General features: G+C 35.1%; 1 protein-coding gene across 30 annotated transcripts in view; it reads right to left on the bottom strand.

Moving 5' to 3' along the window:
• The window catches only part of LOC144968857 (uncharacterized), a 157,978-nt gene that overhangs the window by 86,797 nt on the left and 43,681 nt on the right, over positions 1 to 27,500 (bottom strand). For 13 of the 30 annotated variants that reach the window (XM_078907618.1, XM_078907617.1, XM_078907622.1 and 10 more), the window contains exons 3-5: positions 19,436 to 19,487; positions 9,659 to 9,688; positions 2,894 to 2,923 (exon numbers count right to left, since the gene is read on the bottom strand). In XM_078907618.1, coding sequence (XP_078763744.1) covers positions 2,894 to 2,923; positions 9,659 to 9,688; positions 19,436 to 19,445 — 70 coding nt within the window. In that variant the 5' untranslated portion in view covers positions 19,446 to 19,487. Of the gene's footprint in view, positions 1 to 1,746; positions 1,783 to 2,893; positions 2,924 to 9,658; positions 9,689 to 19,435; positions 19,488 to 27,500 lie in introns of all 30 variants that reach the window. The other 17 variants (XM_078907639.1, XM_078907637.1, XM_078907625.1 and 14 more) reach the window with 2 other exon arrangements.

Genomic DNA, 27,500 nt, shown 5'->3' with positions numbered 1-27,500 from the left:
ATATATATATATATATATATATGTATATATATATGTGTGTGTGTGTGTGTGTGTGTTTGTGTGTGTGTGTGTGTGTGAGTGTGTGTCTGTGAGTGTATGGGTGTGAGTACCTACGTATTGAATTCTTAGTACCGGCATTTCATCACAAAAGAATAATAATTATCATTCCAAACAAATAACCCTGATATTTATACAAAATAAAGCAAGTAATCCTAATCTAGATTCGTTATTTATACGTTGCTTTCATTTCAATGTACACTCGATATTATTACGCGTCGGGCCTACTTTGACCTGAACACTGGGTTTGTTAGTTCGAATCCAAGACCAGGCATCCTGATGGACTGCCAATGAGACCAGTAGTACAAAAGTTTATCTTCTTTTTTATTTTAGAGAGGGAGAGAGAGAGAGAGAGAGAGAGAGAGAGAGAGAGAGAGAGAGAGAGAGAGAGAGAGAGAGAGAGAGAGAGAGAGAGAGAGAGGAGAGAGAGAGAGAGGGAGAGAGAGAGAGAGAGAGGGAGAGAGAGAGAGAGAGGGAGAGAGAGAGAGAGAGAGAAAGGGTAATCCCATGTAAGCTATCTGCATACCATTTAATACCACTTTTAAAGTCTTTTATGCTTACTTTATAATAATAATATTAAATGGAATTGGTATAGAACTGTATCCCTATTTCAACCGGCTCTAGCCACTTTACATTCATAAAATAAATGAATAAATAAATAAATAAATAAAAACACACCAAAAAAAACCCCCCCAAAACAACAAAAAACCCCATAGCAATTTCACTTTCTTAAATATCGAATAGACAACACACATAATAGATTTAAGCTTTATTTTCAAAATTATCGAAATCATGAAACAAAAAGTAAGTTTTCAATTTAGATTTGAAAGCTGATAATGAGTCAGAACTTCTAGTAGTATGAAGGAGAGCATTCCAAAACGGAGAGCCGAAAATTCAAACGATCGTTCACCAATTAAATATGTATGGGTATCCAATTATTATTATCGTATGGGCATACGACGCTTTTTATTGTATGGGCATGCAATCATCTTTATCACATGAGCATACGATGTTTATACTGTATGGACCTGCAATAATTATTATTTTTACTGTATGGGCATACGATGCTTTTTATTGTATGGGCATGCAATGCTTTTTATCTTATGGGCATACGGTTTTATGTAAGTTTCTAATGAACTTGAACTTGAACTTGGTATAGAAAGATAACGCAACAATTTGAGCTTGACCAGTTTACTCTAGAAAAACAAGCATTAAAAATTTGGCTCGTCCTTCGAATATCGATCGATTTAAATGACACGCATCTTGGCAAAAACTCTTAAACCCGGGACTTAAGGAAGACTTCACAATGTACCAGGTTTGAAAGTTTTTGCCAAAATGAGGGTTATTTAAATTGATCGATATTTGAAAGAAGAGAGTTTTCGGCCAAATTTTAATCACCGTTTTTTTAGAGCGCGGCAGCTAACTGGTTAAACCAAAGAGCGTGTAGGTAACGATTGTTATGTTACCAAGAGCTCTCACTTCCCGCTTTTGGTGAAGCCAAGCATCTTCCGTCTTCTACTCGTATTTTCTTCATTGTATCAGTAAGCCTAGCGCGCATGATACACGCGGAGCACACCCACTTCGCTGTCTCGTCTGGCAGGCGACAATAGCATTGCGGTTAAGAGAAGTGAGAGCTCTTGGTAACTACGTTACCCTACACACTATTTGGTTAAACTGGGTATTACTTACGGAGAGATTCATCCTGTTTAATAATAGGAGGAGGGCCTTGTATAAAAGATGGAATGATTACTAGATTTTGAACTGATTTTATGTGTTTTTTTAATTAACTGAATTGAAACTTGCATTTACTCATGATCGTCCGTATTGACAAACTTTGATAAAACGCCTTTTTAATATTTAATTCTTTTGTCAAACCACTTTCACTTTAAATATTAACCGACTGATGTCATGACCCTATTATAAAATTAAGTCTCATACCTGGGACTTCATATAGAGGTCTTAGATATTTGAAATTTATTGAGAAGTTAAGGTTTAATCAGTCGATTTTGAAGTAAACATTTTCTAACCAAATTGTAAAAAAAACGTGTTTAATTTATTTCTACTGGTAAGCCGTTTTTACTAACCACATACCAACATTTCAGCTTACTCTCATAGAACAAAATTGACGTCACTCAGGTCTTTGTTAGTGTTTTTTGCCAGCCATTTTTATGAGTAGTTCTCACTAAATTGTATTAATCAGACTATAAACGTTCAAGGTTACACATTGTTTCGTGTGCTGATACGTTTCATCCGGCTGGTAGATGTTATGAGTTTTTTTTTGGACAAACAAATAGCATCAATTAAGTTTTATCTGTTGGTTACAATTGTTTTGGCGAGCAGAACTGGGAAGTATACCGTCAATTTCTAACTCAAAGGATTGGACTGGTTGTGAGGGCAAAAGATACCGTTGGTCATGGCTGGTCCCAAGTCTGGCTGAGAAAGGAGGATGGTTGGGCCATATTGTTGGGTGTGAGAATCAAAACGTCACTTTGCAGGAAAGGAAAGTAGACAGCGAGATTGTTTCAGTAGTCCAACCAATGAGTTTGTCTCCTTGGTCACCTCCAGCAACTGACTTGAAACTTTGTTTTTTTTTATAATCGTCACCTTGTTTATTGTGACTTGACTTTGGAGAAAGTTACAGGTTATGGATGGAACGAGATTGATGTCATTCAGCTTTTTTGTTGTTTTTAGCCAGCCATTTTTATGATTAGATCTCTCTAAATTCAATCCATCAGACTATATACGTTGAAGGTTACACATAGTTTTCTTTTTATTAAACAAACATTTGTTAAAGATCGATTCGTTTATTTTACATTTAAAATTCCATTAATCTTACCTGATACATTCTCCTTTTCATGAGTGTCAACTGAAGAGAGAATATGAAAAACTATATTTTAATTCTTTGAATCAATTTTTTAATTCTTTGAATCAATTTTATAAATTTAGTAACTTTGACTCTCACTGCCGATTCTTTTGTGAGCTACTGGGTAATTTGGTATTGTGAAGACAATTTAATTTTTAGTCAAAATTATCATAATATAACATTTTATTTTTTAGAGTTTAAAAAAACAAAATCATTCCATCTCTCTCCCTAAAAAGAAACGCGTAATGATGTCATGTTTGCAATAATAATTTGTGACGTCAGATTATCAAGCGTAAAATTAACTAAAAATTAGATTTTAAAAAAAACAAGAAGTAGATATCATTTGAATGTTTTTGAAGGAATCGATAGAGGGATGGAATAAATGATTTCTTACACTTCTTGCATTTTGGAAATCGAACTAGTGCAGCGGTTGGTAACACGTCCGGGATTAAAAAGAACAAGCGTGTAAAATCGTGTATTATACTTTCTCAAGGTGGGAATTCAATTAAACTTAAATTGTATGAGTTAATCCCCCCCCCCCCCCAAATTTTAAAAAATCACTATAATTCCGTGCTCTGGAAAAATAACACGTATTCCTTCAAATATTGATCAATTGAAATAACCCTCGTCTTGGCAAATAAATTAAAAATTGAGCTTTTATAGAGCGCAATATCCACTAAACGTGCTCAAAGCGCTTTACAGGGGGTCCCTGGTCAACAGCAACATTTAACATGTAGGACGGGACATAACGCCTGTTAGGCAATATTACAATTTTTCGGACAAAGACAACGCTGTTACCGGCCAGGTACTCATTTTACACCTGAGTACGGTGAGAGAATGTGAGTCAAGTGCCTTTTCCAAGGACTCAACTATGCGCCGACCGCGAGGCTCGAACCCAGGACCTTTCGATTCGAAAGCGAGTGTCATACCACTAGACCACATAGCCGCACAAATACTCTCCAACCTGGAAATTGCGAAGTGTGTTCTTTTAGACTACGCAATAATAATCCCATGAAGTCTCAGTTTTGAGAGTTTCTTTCTCCAAGATGAGGGTCATTTTAATCGATCGATATTTGAAGGACAAGTTTCATAGCCAAATTATAATTACGTGTTGTTTTTTTTCCTTCAAAGTACGGCAGGTTAATGGTACTAATTATCACGCCTAGTGGGCACGGTGTATCCTGCTCTCATAATAGTTTGAAACTCCATATTATGTAGAAGAATTATGATATATAGAGTAAAAGACCCATAAACCGACCCTCACTATACTATCTCCCTTGTTTACCACCAAGCTTTCGGGTGGCACGAATTTTTTTTCTATATTAAAACCTTAATACTCGCAATACAATCATCTGCCATGCGCGCGCAACTCACTTTGGGGAGTACCGATAGCTTAGTTGGCAGAGCACTCGCTTCACAATCAAAGGGACCGAGATTGATCCCCGGTGCAGCGAGGTTTTTTTCTGACCCCCCTCCCCCTCCACCCAGCAGTGGCTGGGTAGCTGGGTCTGTTAGATCTGTCGGAAAGTACTTTGCGATAGACTAGCGTCCTATCCAAAAGGGTAGCAAGGAATTGCTATTGTCCGTTTCACGCTATAGAAACTCGGATAAACTCCGGAACTATGAGCCTAGTGGCTCTTTAATAATTCACTTTAAGATCATAGTCTATAAAAAAAAGAAAAGAAAAAGGAAGATACAAGAAAAAAAAAGCAATACAAAAAAACAAAAAACAAAAAGCAAACAAGAACCCACAAAAAAAACAAGCTACAAACAAATAAAAAAACAACAAAAACAACCCCACCCCCACCACCAAAAAGAAGCAAAAAAACAAACAAAACAAAACAACAAAAACCAAACCCCAAAAGAAAACCCCTAAAACAAAAAGACAAATACAAAACAACAATCAAAAGAGACTGTCATGCGGAAAACAACAAAGGTCCAGAACCTCTGTGTGAGGTTCCGAAAGCACATGGGATGAAGTAAGAGGGATGGGATGACAAAATTGAATTTGGGGGAGCTATCAATAATAATAATAATAATAATAATAATAATAATAATAATAATAATAATAATAATAATAATAATAATAATAATAATAATAATAATAATAATAATAATAATAATAATAATAATAATTTATAGTGCGCCAAACATCCCTTCATCTGGAGGGCTCTGAGCGCATAACAAAGATGATGCCCTAACACAGTACACGAACAATGCTAATTATACACATAATCAAAAGAAAGCCTGTCTGAAAAAACTGTCTTCGATCGACGCCTGAAATCCTCTAATGAAGACGAAGAAGTATCTTATGTGGTAGCAAATTCCACAACCTTGGATCAGAATGCTGAAAGGCGCGTTCACCAGCCTTCACTCGACAGCGGTATGTCTTCAATTTGAGGTCATTCGTTGATCGAAGCAATCGCTGTGGGATATAGCGTACAATGAGGCTTGAGAGATATGTTGGCGACGAGCCTTCCAAGCATTTGAATGCAATAAGAGTTTTTTAAAGAGTTGATATGTTTTTTTAAAGTCGTTAATGAATGTTAGAAAGCAGAGCGGTCCAAGGACAGTTCCTTGAGGTACTCCCGATAAAACATTGCACTTCTTATTTCTATATCCATCCAGGACTTCTTCCTGATTTCTATTGCAGAGCCAGTCTTCAAGCCAAGAAAGTTTTTGTTCCTTCTGTTTCGAGTCGTTTTCTTCATCAATGGTCTTGTCGGGGGACTTTGGTTCGATGTTTTTAATTCCATGGTGTTCCAGTTTTCTGAGGAGTTGTCTATGTGGTACACTATCAAAAAGTCTAAAACAAGTAGATCTATTTGTTTTCTGCTGCCTAATGCCTTTCCTATTTCTTCTATGGTGTTTAAGAGCTGGCTTTCACACGATCTATGTTTCCGGAAACCATGTTGATAATCGACTACCACATTATGTCCTTCATAGTGCTCCATTATTGAATGAAACACAATGTGCTCGAGTACTTTACATGTGACAGACGTCATGCGACTCTGGTCTATAGTTCGAGGCAATATCTCGTTTCCCTTTTTTGTATATGGAGTGACTAATGCATGTTTCCAGTCTTTGGGCACACGGCCTGATATCAACTGGGAAAACATAAGCGTCAAACCAAATCCATAACATTGCAAATAAATAAATGATAAGATGCTACAAATCGTCAAAGACTTCAGCATGACCCAAATAGTATTGGAACTAACTCGTGGGGAAAACATTTTGGCATCATCCTCATCACATCCTGACCTTATCCAAAACATACAAGTTCTTCCCGGAATGAGTGATCATGACATTGTAAAATTTGAAATTAAAGTTAAACTACAAATCAGACAAAAACCATCGAGAAAAGTATTTGTATACTCAAAAGGAAACATGAACGAGATTATGAATGACCTTAAAGACAAATTTTAAGCTTTTTAAATCCAAGCAAATTTAAATGATATAAATAAAAAATGGGAGAGTTTCCAGACAACCATCATGGAATCAGTCAATAAGCACATCCCGAGCAAAATCTTAAAACTAAGGGACACATTACCCTACTTGGGAATCCAGCTAAACAAATCACTGAAATAGGACAAACATATTAATAATATTGTGGCAAATGCAAATCGCTTCCTGATACCCAACCTATACCAATGCCCCTCTAAAGGTGAAAGAACAGGTATACAATGCTTTAGTCAGACCTGTATTGGAATACGCGTGCACAGTGTGGGATCCTTATCAGCAAAGTCACATCAAAAAAATCGAACAATTTCAAAGGGCAGCTTCGAGGTTTGTCACCAACAATTACTTAAGCGAACCAGGATGCGTTACTGAGGCCCTGAAACTGTTGCGGTGGAAAACACTGGAAAGCAGGCGCCGGAAAGAAAAACGCGTCCAACTTCTACACAGAATAGTACATTCCAACAAAACAGCAGTATCTCACAAAACAACACTGTACATCCACAAGAAATTATCATGGCAGTAAGTTCACAACCCCAACACACAGAACCAACAAATATAAAAACAGTTTCTTCCCAAGAACCATCAAGGAATGGAACACTCTCCCACCAGCAATCCTAGATATTACCAACAACAACAAATTTGGTAAACTATTAAACATTTAGCTTTCAACTCAAAAACACAATAATGGAGAAAGTCACCACATAATTGTATAAAATCTGCAGTGCTGGGCAATCCGCCTTTTGTAGATAAAGACGTTGAACTTGAACTTGAATAGCTGAAGATTTGTATTTAATGCACTCGTCCAATGGTAGCCAATGCAGCTATCGTAGTAATTCGGGAGCTGCAGTTTTTCTGTCTTTTTACAGTACTACGCGGGCTGTCATGTTCTGTACTTTCTGAAGTTTGTTTATTTTGTCCTTTGTGAGACCAACAAACAATGCATTGCAATAATCCTTTTTCGGGAATATCAAAGATGTTACCAATTTGTTACAGTTTCCCTATCAATAAATGGTCTGATTGTTCTGATGTTTCTTAGAATGCAAACAGCACTTGTCCTCACATTGTTAATATGTTTGTTCATAGACAGATCAATCTCCAAGGCGATGCCGAGATTTTTTGCTGATGCTGTGAGTTTTATTTTATTATCATTGATTGTTAGTGCCAGTGTGGATCGATCTGTCTTATTATTGGATCTAAAATGAATAAGTCTTCGGTATTATCCCCATTTAATTTTTATCTATTTGCAGACATCTATCTCATCACATTCTTGATGCATTTTTCGTAAACAGTTCTCTTTGAAACAATATCGGATTGCAAACACATGCTATACATCTTGGTATCGTCGGCGTACATATGGTAAAAAATTAAAATTAAATAAAACTCCCTTTATTCATCCCATAGGGAAAATTTGTCTCTAGGGCCTATTCCAAAGGAAGACTGGAATAACTCAGGCGTCAGCCGCAGTGCAGCGCCGCAAATTGAGCTAGGGCGACGAGGTGACTTGCTCAAGGCAACACAATGCAGTGGCGGGTGATTGAACTCGGTACCTTTCGGGTACGAAGCAAAGACAGTACCGCTGAGCCACCACGCTGTCCCAAGGAGAAGGTAAGGGAGAGAATGCTGCTCTAATATTTTCACAACAGGGGAAGGGTAAAGTACGAAAAGGACTGGACCTAAAACGGATCCCTGATGTACAACAAAATGAAGGCCACGCTCTGACAAAGTTGCTTCCCCAATTAAAACTGATTGAGTTCTTTGAGTAAGATATGATGCAAACCAGTTCCTAGCAGTGCCCGATATGCCGAAAGTAACTTGTAGTCTTCGAAGTAGTATAGCACGGTCGATGATGTCAAAGGCCGCGGAAAGGTCGAGAAGACTGAGGATGGTGGTTTTCTTTGATCAATAACATACAGCAAGTCATTTGTGATTCTCATCAATGCAGTTTCTGAGCTATGATTTTTCCGGTAGGCCAATTGATAAAACTCTTCGTGATAATTATATTTCACTTGGCATGAAACTTGTTTTAGAGCAATCCTTTCTCGAATTTTGGAAATGAGTGGTGGATTCAAACAGGCCTAAAGTTTTTAAATTATCACTGTCAAGCCCGCTTTCTTCAAAAATGGCTTCACCAATGCTTTCGTGAAGCTTTCTGGAACAACTCCCATCCTTACTGATCGATTAATCAATTCAGTGATGTAGGGTGCAAGTTCATCAATACATTCCTTCATAAGTGATCGAGCCTACATGATTTGATCGGACTAGAGAGAATCGTTTTCTTTGTGTCATTTATTGAAATTTCATTAAAGATGTTATGGGTTTACCATAAAAGAATTATATTCTGCTTCTGTTTCATCTTTGTCAAGTTCAGTCCGCATTGTTGTTATTTTATTCATGAAATACTCTACAAAGAGGTCCGCGAGTTGCTTGTCGTCAGTGTGGCGTGGCAGGCTTGTTTTGATCTCTTTGCCAAGACGCATATTTGAGATTTGATAACACTCCTTTTGGATTTGTTGTTATCAACCTTATGGAGATAGTAGATACGCCTTGCCTTAATTGTCTTTGAGTCATTGTTTGAATGATATGTAAATTTCCTTATCAATCGTCATGTCAGATTTTTTGTATTTCTTATCCGCCTTCCTTTTCTCTTTCTTTATAAGTTTTACCTTCAAATTGTACCACGGAGATTCTTTTCTGATGGTCACAGATTTTGTCGTGCTTTATCAAAATTGTCAACAATCACTTCTTTCTCACAGTGTGTAGTTAGAGAGTGAGAGGGGTCAGCTTTAAATAATCATCGATAGTCGGTATATTCCAACTGCATATGAAATACATGCTTCTTAGCCAGTATAATAAATTACGCTATTTTGATTAAACATAATACCCGGCAAACATTAATCTCTTGATTTCGTGTTTTGTACTGTTTTGATGTCTGAATCACCTCTGAAGTTTAGTCATTGGCTGGATAATTTTTTTGCTGTTTTGATCTTGTTTTGTTTTGTTTTGCTTTTTTTTTCAATTTGTTTGTTTTTCATTTTTTTGGTAATATTTATCGATCTATTTATTTATTTTGATCATTTTGGATCATTACAAACTCAAGTCGCCACACTGAAGAGATAGGCAGATAGGCATTTACAGACGTTGACAAACACTATTTCCGTCAACTTGCTACAAGTCTTGTTTAGGTCTTAAAAGGAGTGCATAATGGTTTTGACTGTAAAATCATTAGAAATTAATGGTGTGTTTTTGAATATTAAATTCCATTAACTGTACAAGTCTTACCTGTGGAATTCTCCATCTTATCACTGTTTACTGTAGAGAAAAAGAGAGAGAAAGAGATGGGGGTAAAATATTCAAATAACCATTTTTAAAATTGTATAGGGTTGGCATGAACGAACAAAAATATTACAAGGCCAGGATTTGAATCTCTTATTAATGCCTCAAAAGGTTTGTAATAATGTAGTTGGGCTAGAAGGGACACAACGTCTCTTTATTCAAAACTAAACTAATTATCTGATCAGTCAACTGTTCCATACCTTTGTATGGCAAAACAATGACAATAAATAGATGCGGTCATCGTACTTTGTATGTTCAACATTAACCATTTAAGATCTGACCAAATGCTGTAGGCATATTTTACTGACTGGTCCCTGGTTCGATCAAGCTTTGGTCGGTGCAAAATGAATCCCTGGAAATGGCTCTTTACTCAAAATCGCCTCGACGCCTTACGGGCGTCATGTCTCGTCCTATAATATGGTGTTGTTGTTGTCTCCATGTCAAGAGCTTTGATTTGGTTTAGTGAATATTGTGCTGCACAAAAGCTCAACCTTTTTTAAAAAATCAAAGCATTCGACATAGATCTCACGATATTATTTTAACATCATAAGTCGTTAAATATATATGGTGCGAGAAAAAAAACCACGGAAAAAAGTATGACGATGTTTCAATACAAAGTAGAAATTAGAAACATTCGACATGTTTTAAGAAACAAGACCAAAACCTTGAGTTATTACTCTCCAAATATGATAAAAAATACTTTATTGGTTAAGAAAGTATGCCGGTTATAACAAAGTCTTGTTTTAGTTTTTGCTGGAAATCCAAATAAACTAATGATGATGTCTACGGTCAAACAAAATCAGACATTTTGGTGGAAAGTCTTTACCATGGTAGAAACACGTTTGTCATTAAATACTTACGGTGTCTGCTGAAGTAAGTTTGCAGGGAAGGACGTTTCATTAACACGTCAAACCCCAAAATTGAACGCGAAAAATTATGTGACATTGCTGAGAAAAACTTATTCCAGACTTTGAATCATATTATCCCGATCGGTCGTTTGTTTTTCAAGACGACGGAGCAACTTCCCATATTAGTAACACTACCGTATATTTATACACGGAGTTTAAATAGTCAATTCAAAATGCATGAGATCAAACCACTATTCAAGACATTAGAAAACCAAATGGGTCACGGGAAAATGCTACGCACACACATAAAGCAAAATGGGGGATCAACAGATCACATCAAAATTTGAACATTACGTCAAAGTCTTCGATTTGACAAACGTGGGTTGTGTCTATTAAAACAATCGTCAAATTGACATTTTCCAATTCATTTTCCTCAAAATTTGTGTACATAAATGTCAATAAATTAGTTGATTGTGGTGAAATTTCAGACTTCCATCCGATATAGTCTGGCGATTACAGGCTTTTAAACATTTCCGTTTTTTTTTCTCTCGCACCCGATAGTCGAAATAATGAGTGAATATATGTACGAAACCATAGGGAATAACAGATTAAGTTTGTGCAGTCTGTAGGATATATTTTGAGAAAAGAGAGGAAGGTAAAATCAAGTTCAGTAAAACTACAATAAAATAAAGAAGAATTGCCATCGTTCCCTATTGTGATGTAATCATTGTCATAAATGTAGAGTCGACTTTATGTTGTCTACTGTGTTACTTTAATAAAAATAAGGATAATATAGGTAACAAGGATTTATCGATCAATTTAGGTGTCCGTAATATTTCATATAAAGGTTAAGATTTGGAGCTCAAAAGTCTTCAACAGTCAACAACAACAAACAACTCAAACCAATAAATGAGATAATGTGATAGTGGCGGTGTTGAGGTGAATCAGTATGTTTAAAATGTTCAGTGATAAAAAGGTCATTTCAAAATAATTTTATAAGTCATAATCTGAGTCTTATAATACATTATTGTCATCAACTGATACATACAACAAGTATAAAATGTCTGATGTCAATAAACCAAAATAACACGATTACATCGTTATGTGAACAAAATCTTTAATTTTCAATAGGTTATCGTCCCTTAAATTCTCGAGATTTTGTATACATACGATCAGAGTTCCAGATGCCCAAACATTCAATACTAATAAAATGCATCGAAATCACAAACGTGAAGTCAAGCTGAAGAACTGTAAAGAATAAGTAACTACCAAAAGAACATGTGGAAACCATAAACCAGAAACTAAACAAAGATAAACTTACAAATGAAGTTGAAACAGAATGATTATTGAATATTGAATGGGATGAAATTTATTTCACAAATCACCAAGGCGTTTTAACGACAATAGAACTGAATCTAACAGATTGTCATGGCAAACAACACGAAACAGTGTTGGCAATAAACTCAATCATCTTAGTACACAAATTGCAGAGAAATATCATTATCAATACAAGAAAAAGAAGTATGCAACTGCAATTTCATTTTCACCCACAGCATTGTGTTTCAAAGACATCTGCCGTGGCATTTGCAATATTTCAAACAGCCACAGGACATTTCAAGTGTATGCCTATTCACTGGGATATTTTCATCTAAATTAACAAACAAAGAAACCGGAAAACATAAATACAAATAACGTCGTATTCTCCAGAAGAAAAATACTGCATTAACCCAACGAGGATTTCTCATGGATAATTTAATTTATCCGAATGCGCCCGACATACGTCAAAAGATGGTAAAGAGATATGAAGACTTTTTAAAAATCTGTATTTAATTCCATATATTTTGTGATTTTTTCCCGTGGTTCAATAATTGGATTTTATACTCAAGAAATGTCGGCTTCGGTATTTGTACCTATTATAAAATTGATTATATGTCTGTTGTTAATAATGATCAGGTTAGTCTTAATACTTGAAAATAATAATTTAGAAATGTATGTCTTCAGGAGAGAAAAACCTGATTAACTCATTGAATCAACATTACGATAACTTACTATTGTGTCGAAGCACTGCAGACTTTAGTACAATTTTGAGAGCATGTATCAAAAGCCAATCTGCTTCATTTCATACACTACAATTCTAATCATCAACGCCTAAGAGCGATTGCCAAACTGATAGTATTCTTTGAAAACTGTTTCTGTGGAATATGCTTGGGTCTACCACCGAATATGCAGTGTTTGGTAAGAGGATATTTTCAGTCTCTCCTCGGGTCAATAAATTCATCCCCATAAATTTCCCATGCTCTTCACATTTCACCTGATTAACAAAGTTTGCCAATAAAAACGTAGCACCATAAAACACAAAGGATGAACACTTCTTTCCGCTTTGGTCACCCATGGCCAGCAGTTCCTTCTTTCCATATTTATTGCCCCCCCCCCCTCCCCACCTTGCCTTAGAGTTCTGATCCATAACCTACTAGAACACCCTAATATACTACATATTTCATTCAAGTAATTTTAACCTAGGCCAGAAAAGATTGTCCATAATCGATACTGTTCTTTGTTGTATTTGAAAATTTCAATACAGTGACAAGTCTTACCTGTAGTTTTGGACTTTGGTTTAAATTGGCACATGGCACCTGTCGGATCAATAATAAATCCTTCATCAAAATGTCTCTTGTTTCAAATCAATTATTTTCCCTGAAAACAACATTACTCATCTATATTTGAATTACTCATCGACACAGCCCATTTAATCCCACTTTTGTGCTACAAGTTCTCTTCTATCACTCAAGGTCCGGAATCTCTTGTATTTGCTTTAGAGATGTATGTCACCGTATATGAGGAGGTGACAATCAGAACCAGCTATGTGGCATAGATAAAACGAAGTAAGAAATTTCTTTTAATATGGTATTGGACAGCTTAGAATAACCATGGGAATGGGAATTTTCACACTCCGGATTTTGCTATTTAAGTATTTTCTAGTTTAAATCAGCAAATAAAGGACAAAAAATCTATTAACGGTGCGTCGCGTATGTATAGGAGAAGTGGCGAGTAGTTAAGACAAATAGAAGTAAAGTAGTTTTCCCAGATACAGAAGTCACCTGGTGCCACTTTCACCTTATTATTGATGGGTTAAGTTCCTGGCAACTTGACAGATAGTAATAAAGTTTAAAGTTTAAAGAAATAGTTAGTAGTAGTGGTGGTGGATGTGGCCAGTTATACATAGGGATAGACCAGGTTCATAAGATAAGTATCAATCCCCGTTAAAGCAGTATTGCTTTAACTTAAATCAATAGAATAGCCTCATAACAAGTTAACAACTAATTAAACAAAAGTATAATTGTATATTCTAATTATATTCAGATTAAAAAAAAATTAATGGCGCGTGTTTTTCTGGTTTTTCTCAGCTGTACCTCTATCAAAAGTTGTAAAAATTTGTGTCAACCTTTGAATCAATTTGTCTTAACTGAATATAGATTTTGAACCGTTTTGATGCCATATCAAAAAAAGTTTTCTTCTTCAAGACCTATAAAAAAACTAATTTAAAACCGCTGTCATAAAATTCTCGATTTTACACTGTAAAAAATAAAAACAAGTTAAGCACCACAAAGTATGAGATGAATTCATTGTTTTTCCAAAAATTCTCGTGCTGACACGTAGTTTCGCCTAGTGATTATGAGTTCACGTCATACTTGTTTCCGAATAAAAACATTTCGCTTTAATTGCTTTAAACTTACAACTTATGTAGTTCGCTTTAAATTTTGAATTTATGATTTACTGCCTATTATCTACATCCTGTCGCAATTACCGATTTGAAATGTCTAGTTTTAAATCATTTGAACTACTGATTATGATATACTCAATATTGTCATATTAACAATGAATGCTGTTCATCTAACTATACTCCTAGTGAAAAGAAACAAACCAGAAACAGTTTTCAAAGCAGACTGTCTTATCAATGAGTTTTGACACGAGTTTGCGTTACTTCCCCCATATCATTGTGAGAGCAATCCATTCGAGTTCATTTGGACCCAAGTAAAGGGAAAGATTGAGAGGAGGAACACCAAATTTACTCTCACCGACAAGGCATTAAATTAATGATATAACAAGGGAACACTGGGAAAAGTCATGCTTCAACCTTCGCAAAGTGGAGGAAAATTGCATTTCATTTGATAGCGGGATGCCACGAAATCTTTCCATAGCCGTTACATTTCTCCTTTTCCTAATCCTCGTCATTAGAATGTGATGATTGATGTGTCCAGTATGTTTTTGTTGTTGATGGTGGTGTTGTTGTAGTTGTTGTTATTGCTGAACACATGTACATATTTATGGAAACAATGTATAATAAATTGATGAATTTCTACTTTTGAACAGTTTACATTAAATTTATGTAATCCTCTTTGGCATAAACACAAGCTATTTCTCTAAATTTCGCAATCAAAATAATGTTGAAATTGCGTAATGTTCACTTTCATTTGTATTCATAAGTAATGTGAATGGATAGTTATAAAATAAAATGTAGATGTCTGATAGTTAAGGATTGCCATTCGTTCCTTCATAATGAGATACTGAATGCATATCGTTTAAGTTTCAATTAACCGAAATTTCCATTATAATGAATTCTTTCAAAATGGATAAGCGGAAAAGTCATAATTTTGATACTGTAAATCATCCATGAGTTACGATCCTTACCAGTTATCGATTTTGATATAGCTGTTATAAGCGAAATTCTTTCATATTGTTTTACAATTCATGAAAAAATATCTTTTGATTTAGAGTCGTTTCGTCCCCTGCCGTCCGCTAAGAGGCTTGTCACGCCTTACGAGAACAAGGGAAATAATTTGTTCAAAACAAGCACTATAAATAATACCGTTTTCAAAGAGCAATATCGCAAAATCTTAAGACACGGTGATAGGTTTGGGTTGTCAACTGACTTTTCCCCGGCAAGAAATATTATCCATGTTCTAGTGATGTTAAATATGTGAAATATTTTTCCCCTACCGACCACATTCTTTTCCATTGTTCCCCTACCGCCCAAAGCCCGATCCCCTACCGACCACTCGATCGTACCACTAAAGGAGCATTATTATGATGCACTACAATTTGATATACAACTCAAATGAATATCAAGCAAGACTGCACTGTAAATATCATCGTAAGTATACAGTAAATAAGACTATCATTTATTCATTAAAAAACAACAAAAACAACAAAACAACTACAACAACAAAAACGAACAAAAAACAAATCAGCTTAAAATTCTCGCTTTACAATGTCTACCAGCCAAGGAATCATTGATATAGTAACAATGATGAAGACAACACATGAAATGCAGATTTTTTAAAAAACAAACATCAAATTGAAACAAATACTCATCGAGCCCTTCCTCGTCAGGGGCCTGCCTATATGGTATCACGCTGGCTGCCTGAGCATTGTTTTTTAAAAATTATATTTATGTAACCAGCGCTTCCACCGACCGCAACTAATTCGGCCATTGTATTCTCTATTGCTGAAGCAATCTGATGAAAATAATGAATCATCGTCCAGAATAAGCTCTGTATAAGTCACTGACTAGTTTCGCCGAGGATGATTTCTGTCTTTCCGTTTATGCTATTCCCTCTCCCTTTCTGCTTCAGTGCCAATCTATCTGCTTCATTTTTTCCCTCTCCTGACGTTTCCTTTCCTGCTCAGTCTCCTTTGTAGCCTCTTTTTCTGCCTTCCTATTAACGACCACTGTTAAACGACAAACGGCTTAGCAACTATTTACACATCTAGGTCTAGGAAATGAAAAAAACAACAACATAAAACGTTTTAAGGTGTTTGGTATGGGTTTTTAAAGATCCATTTGAAATGTTTGGTCGGTAGGGGACGGGACATGCGAAAATGCACTTCGCTCACCGACCAACCTGTTTTCAGGGCACAATGGAGATTCAACACCGATTTGACAAGAGCGATGCCTAAATATAGATCCCAGGAGACAGTTTTAAGCCACCCAATGTATGTCTACGGTTAGAGGAGTTACATTTGGCTTATTTGTCAGTCAGGACGGACGACGTGCAACCCGTAAGACAAGAAACATTTTCATTTACCTGAAGAAAAGTTGTCAATTTGAGCAACTTACTATTTTGACAGTTTGTAGTGGCGGAAGTAGTCTTCGTAGATGATGTAATTGGGTTATCACAAGTAAAGCCATTCAATTAAGGACGTAACAAAATAAAAACTCGTGTGTTGTCTATTTGGCCGATCGGGGAAATGATCGGTAAGGGAAGGAACGACTCTAGACAAATTAATTCAGAGGTTCATACAAACTTTTGCAGCTGTGCATTGAGGGACAGCTGAGAAAAAGAAGAAAACCACGCGCCACTTGTTAAACATCTGACTCTAATTAAAGTTAGGCAATGGGTAAGTAAATTTTTTATCCTCTCTTAATCTTTGCTATTCAATTCATTCTTTGTTATTTGCTTCTTAAAATTTGTTGAGGTCGTACGTGAGTCAATAAGCTGGCAGGCGGACTGGTTGTGAGTATTCATTTGTCTGGTAATGGCGGGTAGGATGGCTTTTGCTTGCTCAGTTCGCGGATGGTTTCTTGGTCATTCTTTGATTGCGCCAAAGCATCGCTTGATTAGTGAAGCCAGATTCTTGATTAGTGGGTAACCATACATAGGAGCAAAACTTTGATTGGTTCCAAAATCCCGGGGTCCTTATGAGCAGCGATATTGAAAGGATTTCAATTAACGAACCACTGACAACACCACTGATCACATTTTGATAATAATAATAATAATAATAATAATAATAATAATAATAATAATAATAATAATAATAATAATAATAATAATAATAATAATAATAATAATAATAATAGTCCTAAAGGGTTACAATTATGTTAGAGGAATGGAGAACGATAAGTAAGCCAACAAGAGCATAAGAATCAATACATATAAATACATAATACTACTATTGCGCATAAGCGATAGCACATTTGTAAAATGTAATTCATGTAAATGTAATCCATTCATTTGAAAGGCATACACAGATATACAATTATATTACATATATAAATATACAGAGTGATTGAAATAGTTTTGTTTATAACAACACGATTTGTCAATTTCCATTATTTGATAGGTTGTGCATTCATACGGTCCAGTCGAAAACACTATATTAATCATTATTCACTACACATACGACTAGTTGTCTCCACAGTTATAAGATTGTTGTAAATAAGCCGTACCCTCGTTCACACAGGATATTCCGTTAAATATGATATCAAGTACTGATCACAACAGCATGGCTGGGTCTCGAATCATAAAATGAGAGAAAGAGCGAGATGGCTTTCGCATCTCTTTTTTAAAAACTCAAAATGATCGGAGTTGAGTCTATGGCAGGGACAAAGTAGGTTCCTGAATGTTTGATACTTAGACTTTTACTGGTCATTTAGTCGGATCCAATCACACCCTCGAGTTTTAGACAAGAGTTTTGACTCTTAATTCAGATGAGATATTCACGAACTCATTATGTGGTCATCTTAGGTAGAATTGGATACTTCCATTGACATCATAAAAATGTAAATTACGAAGGCAATTCCGTGTCTCGACATGGCTGTAATTAACTCGGCGTTATAAAATCAGAACGTCGGCTTGCTTGTAATTTAGACAAGGTTATAACATTATATAGTTATGCTGTGAGAAAATTATGTGTGATTTTGAAATCACTACAAGAGAATTGTGGCAGATATTGACAGTCACCTCCTCAAATGCTGAAGACAATGCTTTTTTTGGACAGATTTAACGATGTATGTTTTTTCTTCTCAGATAAATAAATGAAAATACTGACTACGATTAAATGATCAAATGAATTTCTAAAAGTATTCGTATCACATGACAGTTTTGCCAAGATGAAGGTTTAAGTTTGGATTCAGTTATAGAGAGTTTTAAAAAAATGTGATATTCAGTTTAATGACTTGAAGTTTGCATTTTATTAAAATAATTGATTGATGAGTTAACTAAAGCGCTTATGCGTTAAGCTTAACTCTGATTGGCTGAAAAATCATGAAAATGGGATTCAAGCATTGGGGTCTTCCAGTATTCCCCGATTTCCGAATTAGCCTGTCTTAATTTGACCACTGCCTCGATCGATTTATTACAATTTTAAACTCGTTAATTCTATTGCACTTTTAAAACTTTAGAAACAATATAAGAGTTTTATTTAATCACAAATACTGTTCCGTCTATTATTTATTGTATCTATTGCAAACGTAATACCAAACTTTAAAGGTGCATAAAGAGCCAATAAAATATAAAGAAAACTATTATAGGACGCATACACACACATTTTAACCATATGTTTTAACCATAATGCAAATGTAATATAACATATTTCCTTTTCTAGTTTACATGAAGAGGCCAAAGTCCGAAACGTCGTTTGCTTTGTGTTGTATCTTTTAATAGTCTTGTAATAGTCTATTTTTCTATAGGTACATTGAAAATGTAATCGCGGTGCAAAAAGTAGATAACGGCAGTGTGAAGCATAAACTCCTTTCCACTTGGCAGCAAATTTTCTTTGTTTTATTGGATTTTTTTGGTGGGTTACTTTAACTTTATGTGTATCTATTTCATTCTCATATTCTCATTCTGTAGATTTCATTTTAAAATTAACAGTCCAACGAACTTAATGTTTTCTCAGTCTTCATTAGGTCGTAGGTAATAGGACGTCAATAAATCATAGCAGTTTTTTCATTCATCTCGAGAGTGCTGTTGTTTGGGGACATGTTTACATCACCTTTAAGTTAATTCTAAAATAACACGAGAAAGTGTGAATCTAGTTTTTGTTGAAAAAAAAGAAAAGAAAAAGAAAAGAGCAGAGTTTTAAAACTTACCCTTATCCATCTCTATGGGTAGGCCATCAACCACTTGTTAAACAGTGGAAAGCTGAAATGCAAGAAGAACACATTTTAAATATTTTACAGAGTGCTGTGATAGAAACATGCTATGAAATGTCAGTTTTATCATTTGTAACCAGTCGTTGCACACGGTATTATGTCGGGGTAAACCTGATGCTTAAAATTAATTTTTTATCTCAAGTCATAAAATTTAAGTTTAATTAAATGCATTCCTTGGGTAAACAGAACTATGGTTCTTAATTCAAAAAAATAATTAATGTCCTAATTCTGATCGTTTGACTAAAATCTAAAGATTTCCATTATGCAGTTTATTTCGACATGATGCCAAATTGTTACGGTTGATCACATTTTGTAGGCATTTTCGTGAACACCAAGGCCACCAAGTTATACAGAGTTAAGCATTTCCAAGCAATTCACGTAAACGTTACCGCTGCTTACGTTCTAATGTATCATCGTTTGTTATTATAAGATTCTGGAACTCCTGTGTTTGTAGTTTCGAACGAGTTCCCGATACCGCTGCATGAAATAGATTCAATAGTCTGATGTCAGCAACGAGCAGCTTGGTTCTAAACAAAGAAAATCGGTACGTTTTATTCTTCATGCTGGATAGAACTTTTTCACATGTCATGTGATCAGAATGTATAAAAGTCAAAACATGATCAGATTTATAATGCTTTACTCCTCCGGATACACTTTTATGCCCATCGGAGAAGTATTTCATAAAGGCGTCCGCCATTGTTCCGATAGTTTAGAACCAGTTACTAAGCTACTATGCGACATTACGAAGGAAGTGACGTCACGACTGTTGAAGCCTATTAGGAGTTTATGGATACTTTTATAATACTCCTCCGACCACTTCAAACATGATATTTCCCCTCAACATTTATTCTTATCTGTACCAACGGGTGAAAATCTTACCGACATCAAAACATTTCACTTTAAAAGTTATTATGGTAAAAATAGTACGCGCCAAAATATATTTTTAGTAAAACCGGATGCATGTGGGAGAAAGATATTTCTATCTTTTTCTCTTTTCTTTTTTTTTTTGCTGTTGTTTTTTTTTTTGGTACAAAGTACAAGAGGGAAGCAGCATCATATTATTGCTGTTATGCTGTAATAAATTGAGCTTTCCCCAAAACTAATTGGGGGCAATGACGTAAAATTCTCGACAATCCAAGTAAATAGAGCATCTGCATCAAAACGTTTATCCACAGCTTGTCACCACTTTCCAAACACTAACAAAATGTGACCTCTGGCCTCGATCGGGAATGATGTAGCCATGTAGCGATGACGCATATGCTGAAAAGCTAATTCAACGTTGAGATCACAGAAATATAACCCACCGTCTCAAACCGCCTTAGATGATAATTGACATTGTAGGTTAAAACAATTCAACGTGCATTAAGGTTTATTGTGGAAAAAGAATACAAGTCTTTCACAATTGTGAAAAACTAGAATTTCAAATATACTACAATCATTCTGAAATAATGAAAGTTTATTTTCGTCAACTGGTTCATCCCGACGTAATACCAGATTGATGTGATGGGTCTCATGAAATTGTATATAATTGTACATAAAGAAACTACACACACACACGCAACACAACACACACCCACACAGACATATTATATATATTATATATATATATATATATATATATATATATATATTATATATTTTATTATTATATTATTATTATTATTATTATTATTATTATATTATTATATTATTATTATTATTATAGTATCATTATTACTTATTATTATTATATATTATTATTATAATATTATTATTATTATATTATTATTATTATTATTATTATTATTATTATATTATTATTATTTTATTATATTATTGTTATTATTATTATTATTATTATATTATTATTATTATTATTATATATTATATTTATTATTATTATTATTATATTATTATTATTATTATTATTATTATTTATTATTATTATTATTATTATTATATTATTATTGTTGTTGTTGTTGTTGTTGTTAAGACGCATTCTGGAAAAATTGCAGTGTTCATTCCAGACGAATACCATCTATACTATACTTATTATGTATTTGACTTTTCATGGGTGGATGGTTCATGAGATAAACAACATTTAGAATTATTCAAGAGTCTGAATCATGAAAGAAGCATTGCAATTATGTATAATTATTTCAAATAAACTTGTCCCATCATTTTGAACCAGTTGACTATGGAGAATATGGTGCGCTGTTGAAATAAATTATACTCAAGAGATTCAGGCTTGATTCGAATAGGACAAAGAGGTCGTGACGTCAAATCTCCTACTCTTTCATTTCCAAACTCATTGGAAGTGTGTACGTAACCAGTCCTTCAAATGACTAATAATGAATAGCTTACATAGTGAATCAAACGGTGGCATATCTATTTTAGTAGTACGACGTAAAAGTGAGAGGATTGATGATCTTTATTGATGATCAGCATACATTTAGACTAGAAAATAACATGCCATCACTCTGAAACAAGAATATCATTTTGACAAGGTAGTTATTCAGTCCTCTGGAAGAGTGGTTTTACACTTCCTTTGTGATAGGAACCAGTCTTTGAAAGCACACGTTTGTTCCCTATTACAACAACTATCATACACTAAGCACACGTTTGTTCCCTATTACAACAACTATCATACACTAAGCACACGTTTGTTCCCTATTACAACAACTATCATACACTAAGCACACGTTTGTTCCCTATTACAACAACTATCATACACTAAGCACACGTTTGTTCCCTATTACAACAACTATCATACACTAAGCACACGTTTGTTCCCTATTACAAAACTATCATACACTAAGCACACTTTGTTCCCTATACAACAACTATCATACACTAAGCACACGTTTTGTTCCCTATTACAACAACTATCATACACTAAGCACACGTTTGTTCCCTATTACAACAACTATCATACACTAAGCACACGTTTGTTCCCTATTACAACAACTATCATACACTAAGCACACGTTTGTTCCCTATTACAACAACTATCATACACTAAGCACACGTTTGTTCCCTATTACAACAACTATCATACACTAAGCACACGTTTGTTCCCTATTACAACAACTATCATACACTAAGCACACGTTTGTTCCCTATTACAACAACTATCATACACTAAGCACACGTTTGTTCCCTATTACACAACAAACTAATCATAACACTAAGCAACAACGTTTGTTCCCTATTACAACAACTATCATACACTAAGCACACGTTTGTTCCCTATTATAACAACTATCATACACTAAGCACACGTTTGTTCCCTATTACAACAACTATCATACACTAAGCACACGTTTGTTCCCTATTACAACAACTATCATACACTAAGCACCGGTTGCATTGATCGTTATTCTGGAAAGACGCGTATTCAAAGTCTTGGCCAGAAAACTCGTCCTTCAAATATCGATCAATTAAAAAGACTCGTCTTGACTAAAACTCCCACCCCAGGTTTGAGAGGGCTTTTTTTTTTTGCCAACATGAGGGTCATTTTAACCGATCAATATTCGAAGGACGAAATTTCTGACTAAAATTCTAAATAATAATTCAATTTGTTTTTTGTTTTTTGTTGGTATCTTTTTGTCAGAGTATGGCAGTAAATTTCTAATTGAGAGTTTCAAAAAGATAAAATGTTTGATAGTAGGCCTATAAAGACAAATAGAGCTGATGGGAATGTGATGAAGGCGAGACTTTTTAAAATACAATTCTACCCCTCCCTCGTTCCTCCTCATCGTCATTCTCCTCAATTCTCCTCAGTTCGTTTCTTTCTTCTCTGCCTCCTTCTTCATTTCCTTCTCCTTCCTTTTCTTCTTTTCATTCACCTCCTCCTATTCCTACCCCTCCTCTCCTTCTCCTACTCCTGCTCCTCTTACTGTTTTGTATTCAATTCAGTCAATACAGTTCTTCTGGCATTGCCGTTGCTGAATGATCCTTTCCACTATATTTCGTATCATTAGACTTTATTTCGCTTGACGAGCTGCTGTACAAAACCGATCTACAATGGCCCGGCTTCGAACGTATCTATATCATTATTTAAAGTACAGAATATTTACATACTTTGTTTTCTTCGATTGAAATTGCAGAATAAAGCTAAATTCTTCTCAAATCAATCGTTATCTTCTACTTCGTCTTCTTGTTCTTCTTGTTCTTCTTGTTCTTCTTGTTCTTTTTGTTCTTCTTGTCCTTCTTGTTCTTCTTGTTCTTGTTCTTGTTCTTGTTCTTGTTCTTCTTCTTGTTCTTGTTCTTCTTCTTGTTCTTCTTCTTCTTCTTCTTCTTCTTCTTCTTCTTCTTCTTCTTCTTCTTCTTCTTCTTCTTCTTCTTCTTCTTCTTCCTCTTCTCTTGGTTGCCCAAATTAAAAGCCCAACATTTAATCGATTCAATCTATGACACAATACAATACATTCGAGATTTGTCTAAATTTATTAAACTGAGATTTCCTTGAAGTTTCAAGTTTGAGAATGTTGAATTCTAAGTTCAGGAATTTTTCAGGCCATTTCAATCATTCAACCTGTGGCCAAATTTAAAAGGGCGTGTTTTTGTGAGTTGTTTCTTTCATTGTGCGACAAAAGACACTTGATTACTAGATTAGAGCATTTAGCCTCATTTCATTATCAAATTAAGGTTCAAACTTTCTGTCGGGTCGGTTATTAATTTGCCGTCATAAAATATTTCTTTTGTTGTATAGTGGTTATTACTGGTATCATTTTTAATATTTGTATTACCATCATGTTTTGTTGGTTTCATTTGCCATTTTTCTCTTTTCTCCTCTTTCCCCTTTTCCTGGATGTTGCATTAAACAGTGTAAATCATTAGCGAAAACCTAAAACGAAACATATTTGAATTAAATTTACATTTTCTTTCAAACCCCATCCATTGTGCATGGCCGCATGGACCATCACAGTTGCCTGTGATTGTAGGTACTGCGTGAAAATGACTTACTTAAAATTCCAAGACAATCGAATTATAGTCAACGACGGAAGGATACGCTTTAACTTCATCGTCAAGCAAGAGTTTTGAATGATCAAAGAATGTAGACATCCCTATCTAATTTCCATCTTGTTCACTTTTAAGTAGTCCGGATAGAATTTTTAGTAGAGCACTCAATCAACACATAAAAAGGACAATTATCAATTCCGGGTTCTGCTAATTCTTAAGGGTTTGTGAGACTTGCAATTAATTGAGATTGAGAATTGACTGGAGCGGTCCCTTACATGTAACACAATCCGCATCAAACGCCAAAAATTCAATTTTAAGACAAATTTATTGACTTAACTGTCCTGCTTAGTCAGAATTATGCGAGGAATAATGATTACCCAATTTCCCCAACAGCATAAATATGGCACACACTGACAATAAAGTTATCCCATGTTTATATGGCACACACTGACAAAAAAGCAGGTGCAGTTATCCCATGTTTATATGGGACAGACTGACAATAAAGCAAGTACAGTTATCCCATGTTTATATGGCACAGACTGACAATAAAGCAAGTACAGTTATCCCATGTTTATATGGCACAGACTGACAATAAAGCAAGTACAGTTATCCCAATGTTTATATGGCACAGACTGACAATAAAGCAAGTACAGTTATCCCATGTTTATATGGCACAGACTGACAATAAAGCAAGTACAGTTATCCCAATGTTTATATGGCACAGACTGACAATAAAGCAAGTACAGTTATCCCAATGTTTATATGGCACAGACTGACAATAAAGCAAGTACAGTTATCCCATGTTTATATGGCACAGACTGACAATAAAGCAAGTACAGTTATCCCATGTTTATATGGCACAGACTGACAATAAAGCAAGTACAGTTATCCCATGTTTATATGGCACAGACTGACAAAAAAGCAAGTACAGTTATCCCATGTTTATATAGTACACACTGATAATAAAGCAAGTACAGTTATCCCATGTTTGTATGGCACAGACTGACAATAAAGCAAGTACAGTTATCCCATGTTTATATGGCACAGACGGACAATAAAGCAAGTACAGTTATCCCGTTTATATGGCACAGACTGACAATAAAGCAAGTAGAGTTATCCCATGTTTATATGGCACAGACTGACAATAAAGCAAGTACAGTTATCCCATGTTTAACCAGTAAACTGCCGTAATTTGGAAAGACACGGATAGAAAAAGTTGGCCAGAAAACTAGTCCTTCAAATATCTATCGATTAAAATGACCATCAGCTTGGCAAAAACGCTCAAGCCTTTCAATAATATTGACAGCCTCACTTCCTAATACTGTTTGTAGGCAATGGGTTACATATGTGACTATCATCTCAAGACAGTATTATGTCAGGATAAAAACTGGTGATTCCAATTGAGTTGTAACGATAACGTATATTACACTTTGAACTAACTAAAATGGATTTCCCGCATGAGGATTTTTGTTTGTTTGCTTAACTTCAACAACCTCCAATATCCTATTTCTTATCATTTAAAGTCTAAATTTAGTTTTCTTCATCTTGTTCATTCGGAAAAAAAGTAATAAACACAAATTAATATAACTGATTCAGAAAAGAACAAAATACCAAAAGTGTATGAGTGATAATGTTATATTGATTTTTGTTTATTACGTTATACATACCAAAGCTTTTAGCAGCTTAATATCACTTTGTTCATTCCGACATAATACCGGATAAAGATGACGGGTCACAAATGTACTGACATCATCCAATAGTAGACAGATTGCGCATCGGGGCTCTAACGGGGCCGATTAGAGATAGACGACGATTGGGATTGTTTGGAAGCTTTAACCCTTTGCCCACTAGTCATTATGACATCCGAAATGCTATCGCCTTCTACATCTACGCCAGAACAGAAATAGAGGGTGGAGCCTACCATGATATAACATTTTATGGAGCCCTAATTTCGTCATATCAGTGCTGTCCACTGACAGGTGGGTGGGTATCGCTTTCCAGAACTTGTGTCCTTATATGAAATTCTGAGTTTTTGACCAATCAACGATTGCTCTTTTGATAGCTCGCTTGTCAAAATGAGTCAGCTCAACCCTTGATTTATGTAAAGGCATCACAGGCGGTATATGTTGTGTAACTTCAAAGACCACGGTTGACCGAAAGCGATGAATGGAAGCCCTACTGTGGCGTGGAGAACAAGGTCTTGTATGTATAGTTACGTCATATCTCAACGCTCGTGAATTCTTAGTACGGCTGGACTCACAATCAAAACACGAAATATGTGTTTTAAACTCTTGAATCAATCGAGTTACATCAGTGCGTTCGTCTCATTGAGAAATGAAAAACGATATATAAATCAAGAACATCGACCGGAAAACAAGGAAATTATCATAAAATTATAAAATTTGAGAAAGCTGTTTTCAAAATCAAATCTATTACAAAAAAGGTTATTTCTAGACCGATTTTTATGAGACAAAGACAATTTTTCTCCAATTTTCAAGCTGATTCCAACAATGAGGTTTTCAAATTTATCGCGATAAGATTATTTGTCATTATTTTTTTTAATACCCAATTGACTGCTCAGGAAATGAATACGTAATCCTTGGCGGCTAGCGAGTAGGTGTTAAATTTTGCTTACCCTTTCCCACGTAGACGCACGCACACACACACACACACACACACACACACACACAGACTTATCGTCGTCTAGCATCCTATCGTTCGGCTCGACGATTAAAAGGGGTTCGTATCGTCGCTAAAATAATTACAAAATACATATATTTAAAATATATTTATGGTAATGTGAATTAAATATTTTAATGCTCTAATATATCAAGAATGATCATTATTATGATTTATTACGGTGTGAATTGAATTAGACCTTTAAAACTGAAGTTTAATCTGACACCCTACTCGCTGTTATCATTCGAGTCTAAGTTGTAATAAGGCAACTTTGGCCAGAAGTGAAAGACATATATTGTGTGTTCAGTCTGTGTGTGTGTGTGTGTGTGTGTGTGTGTGTGTGCGTCTGCGTGGGAAAGGGTAAGCAAAATTTAACACCTAC

The sequence above is a fragment of the Berghia stephanieae genome, chromosome 3, assembly GCF_034508935.2.
Source record: "Berghia stephanieae isolate SIO BIC M18660-M18661 chromosome 3, UCSD_Bste_1.3, whole genome shotgun sequence".
Taxonomy (NCBI): Eukaryota; Metazoa; Mollusca; class Gastropoda; order Nudibranchia; family Aeolidiidae; genus Berghia; species Berghia stephanieae.
Note: the sequence above shows the minus strand (reverse complement) of the source record. Positions and strands in the feature narration are given on the sequence as shown.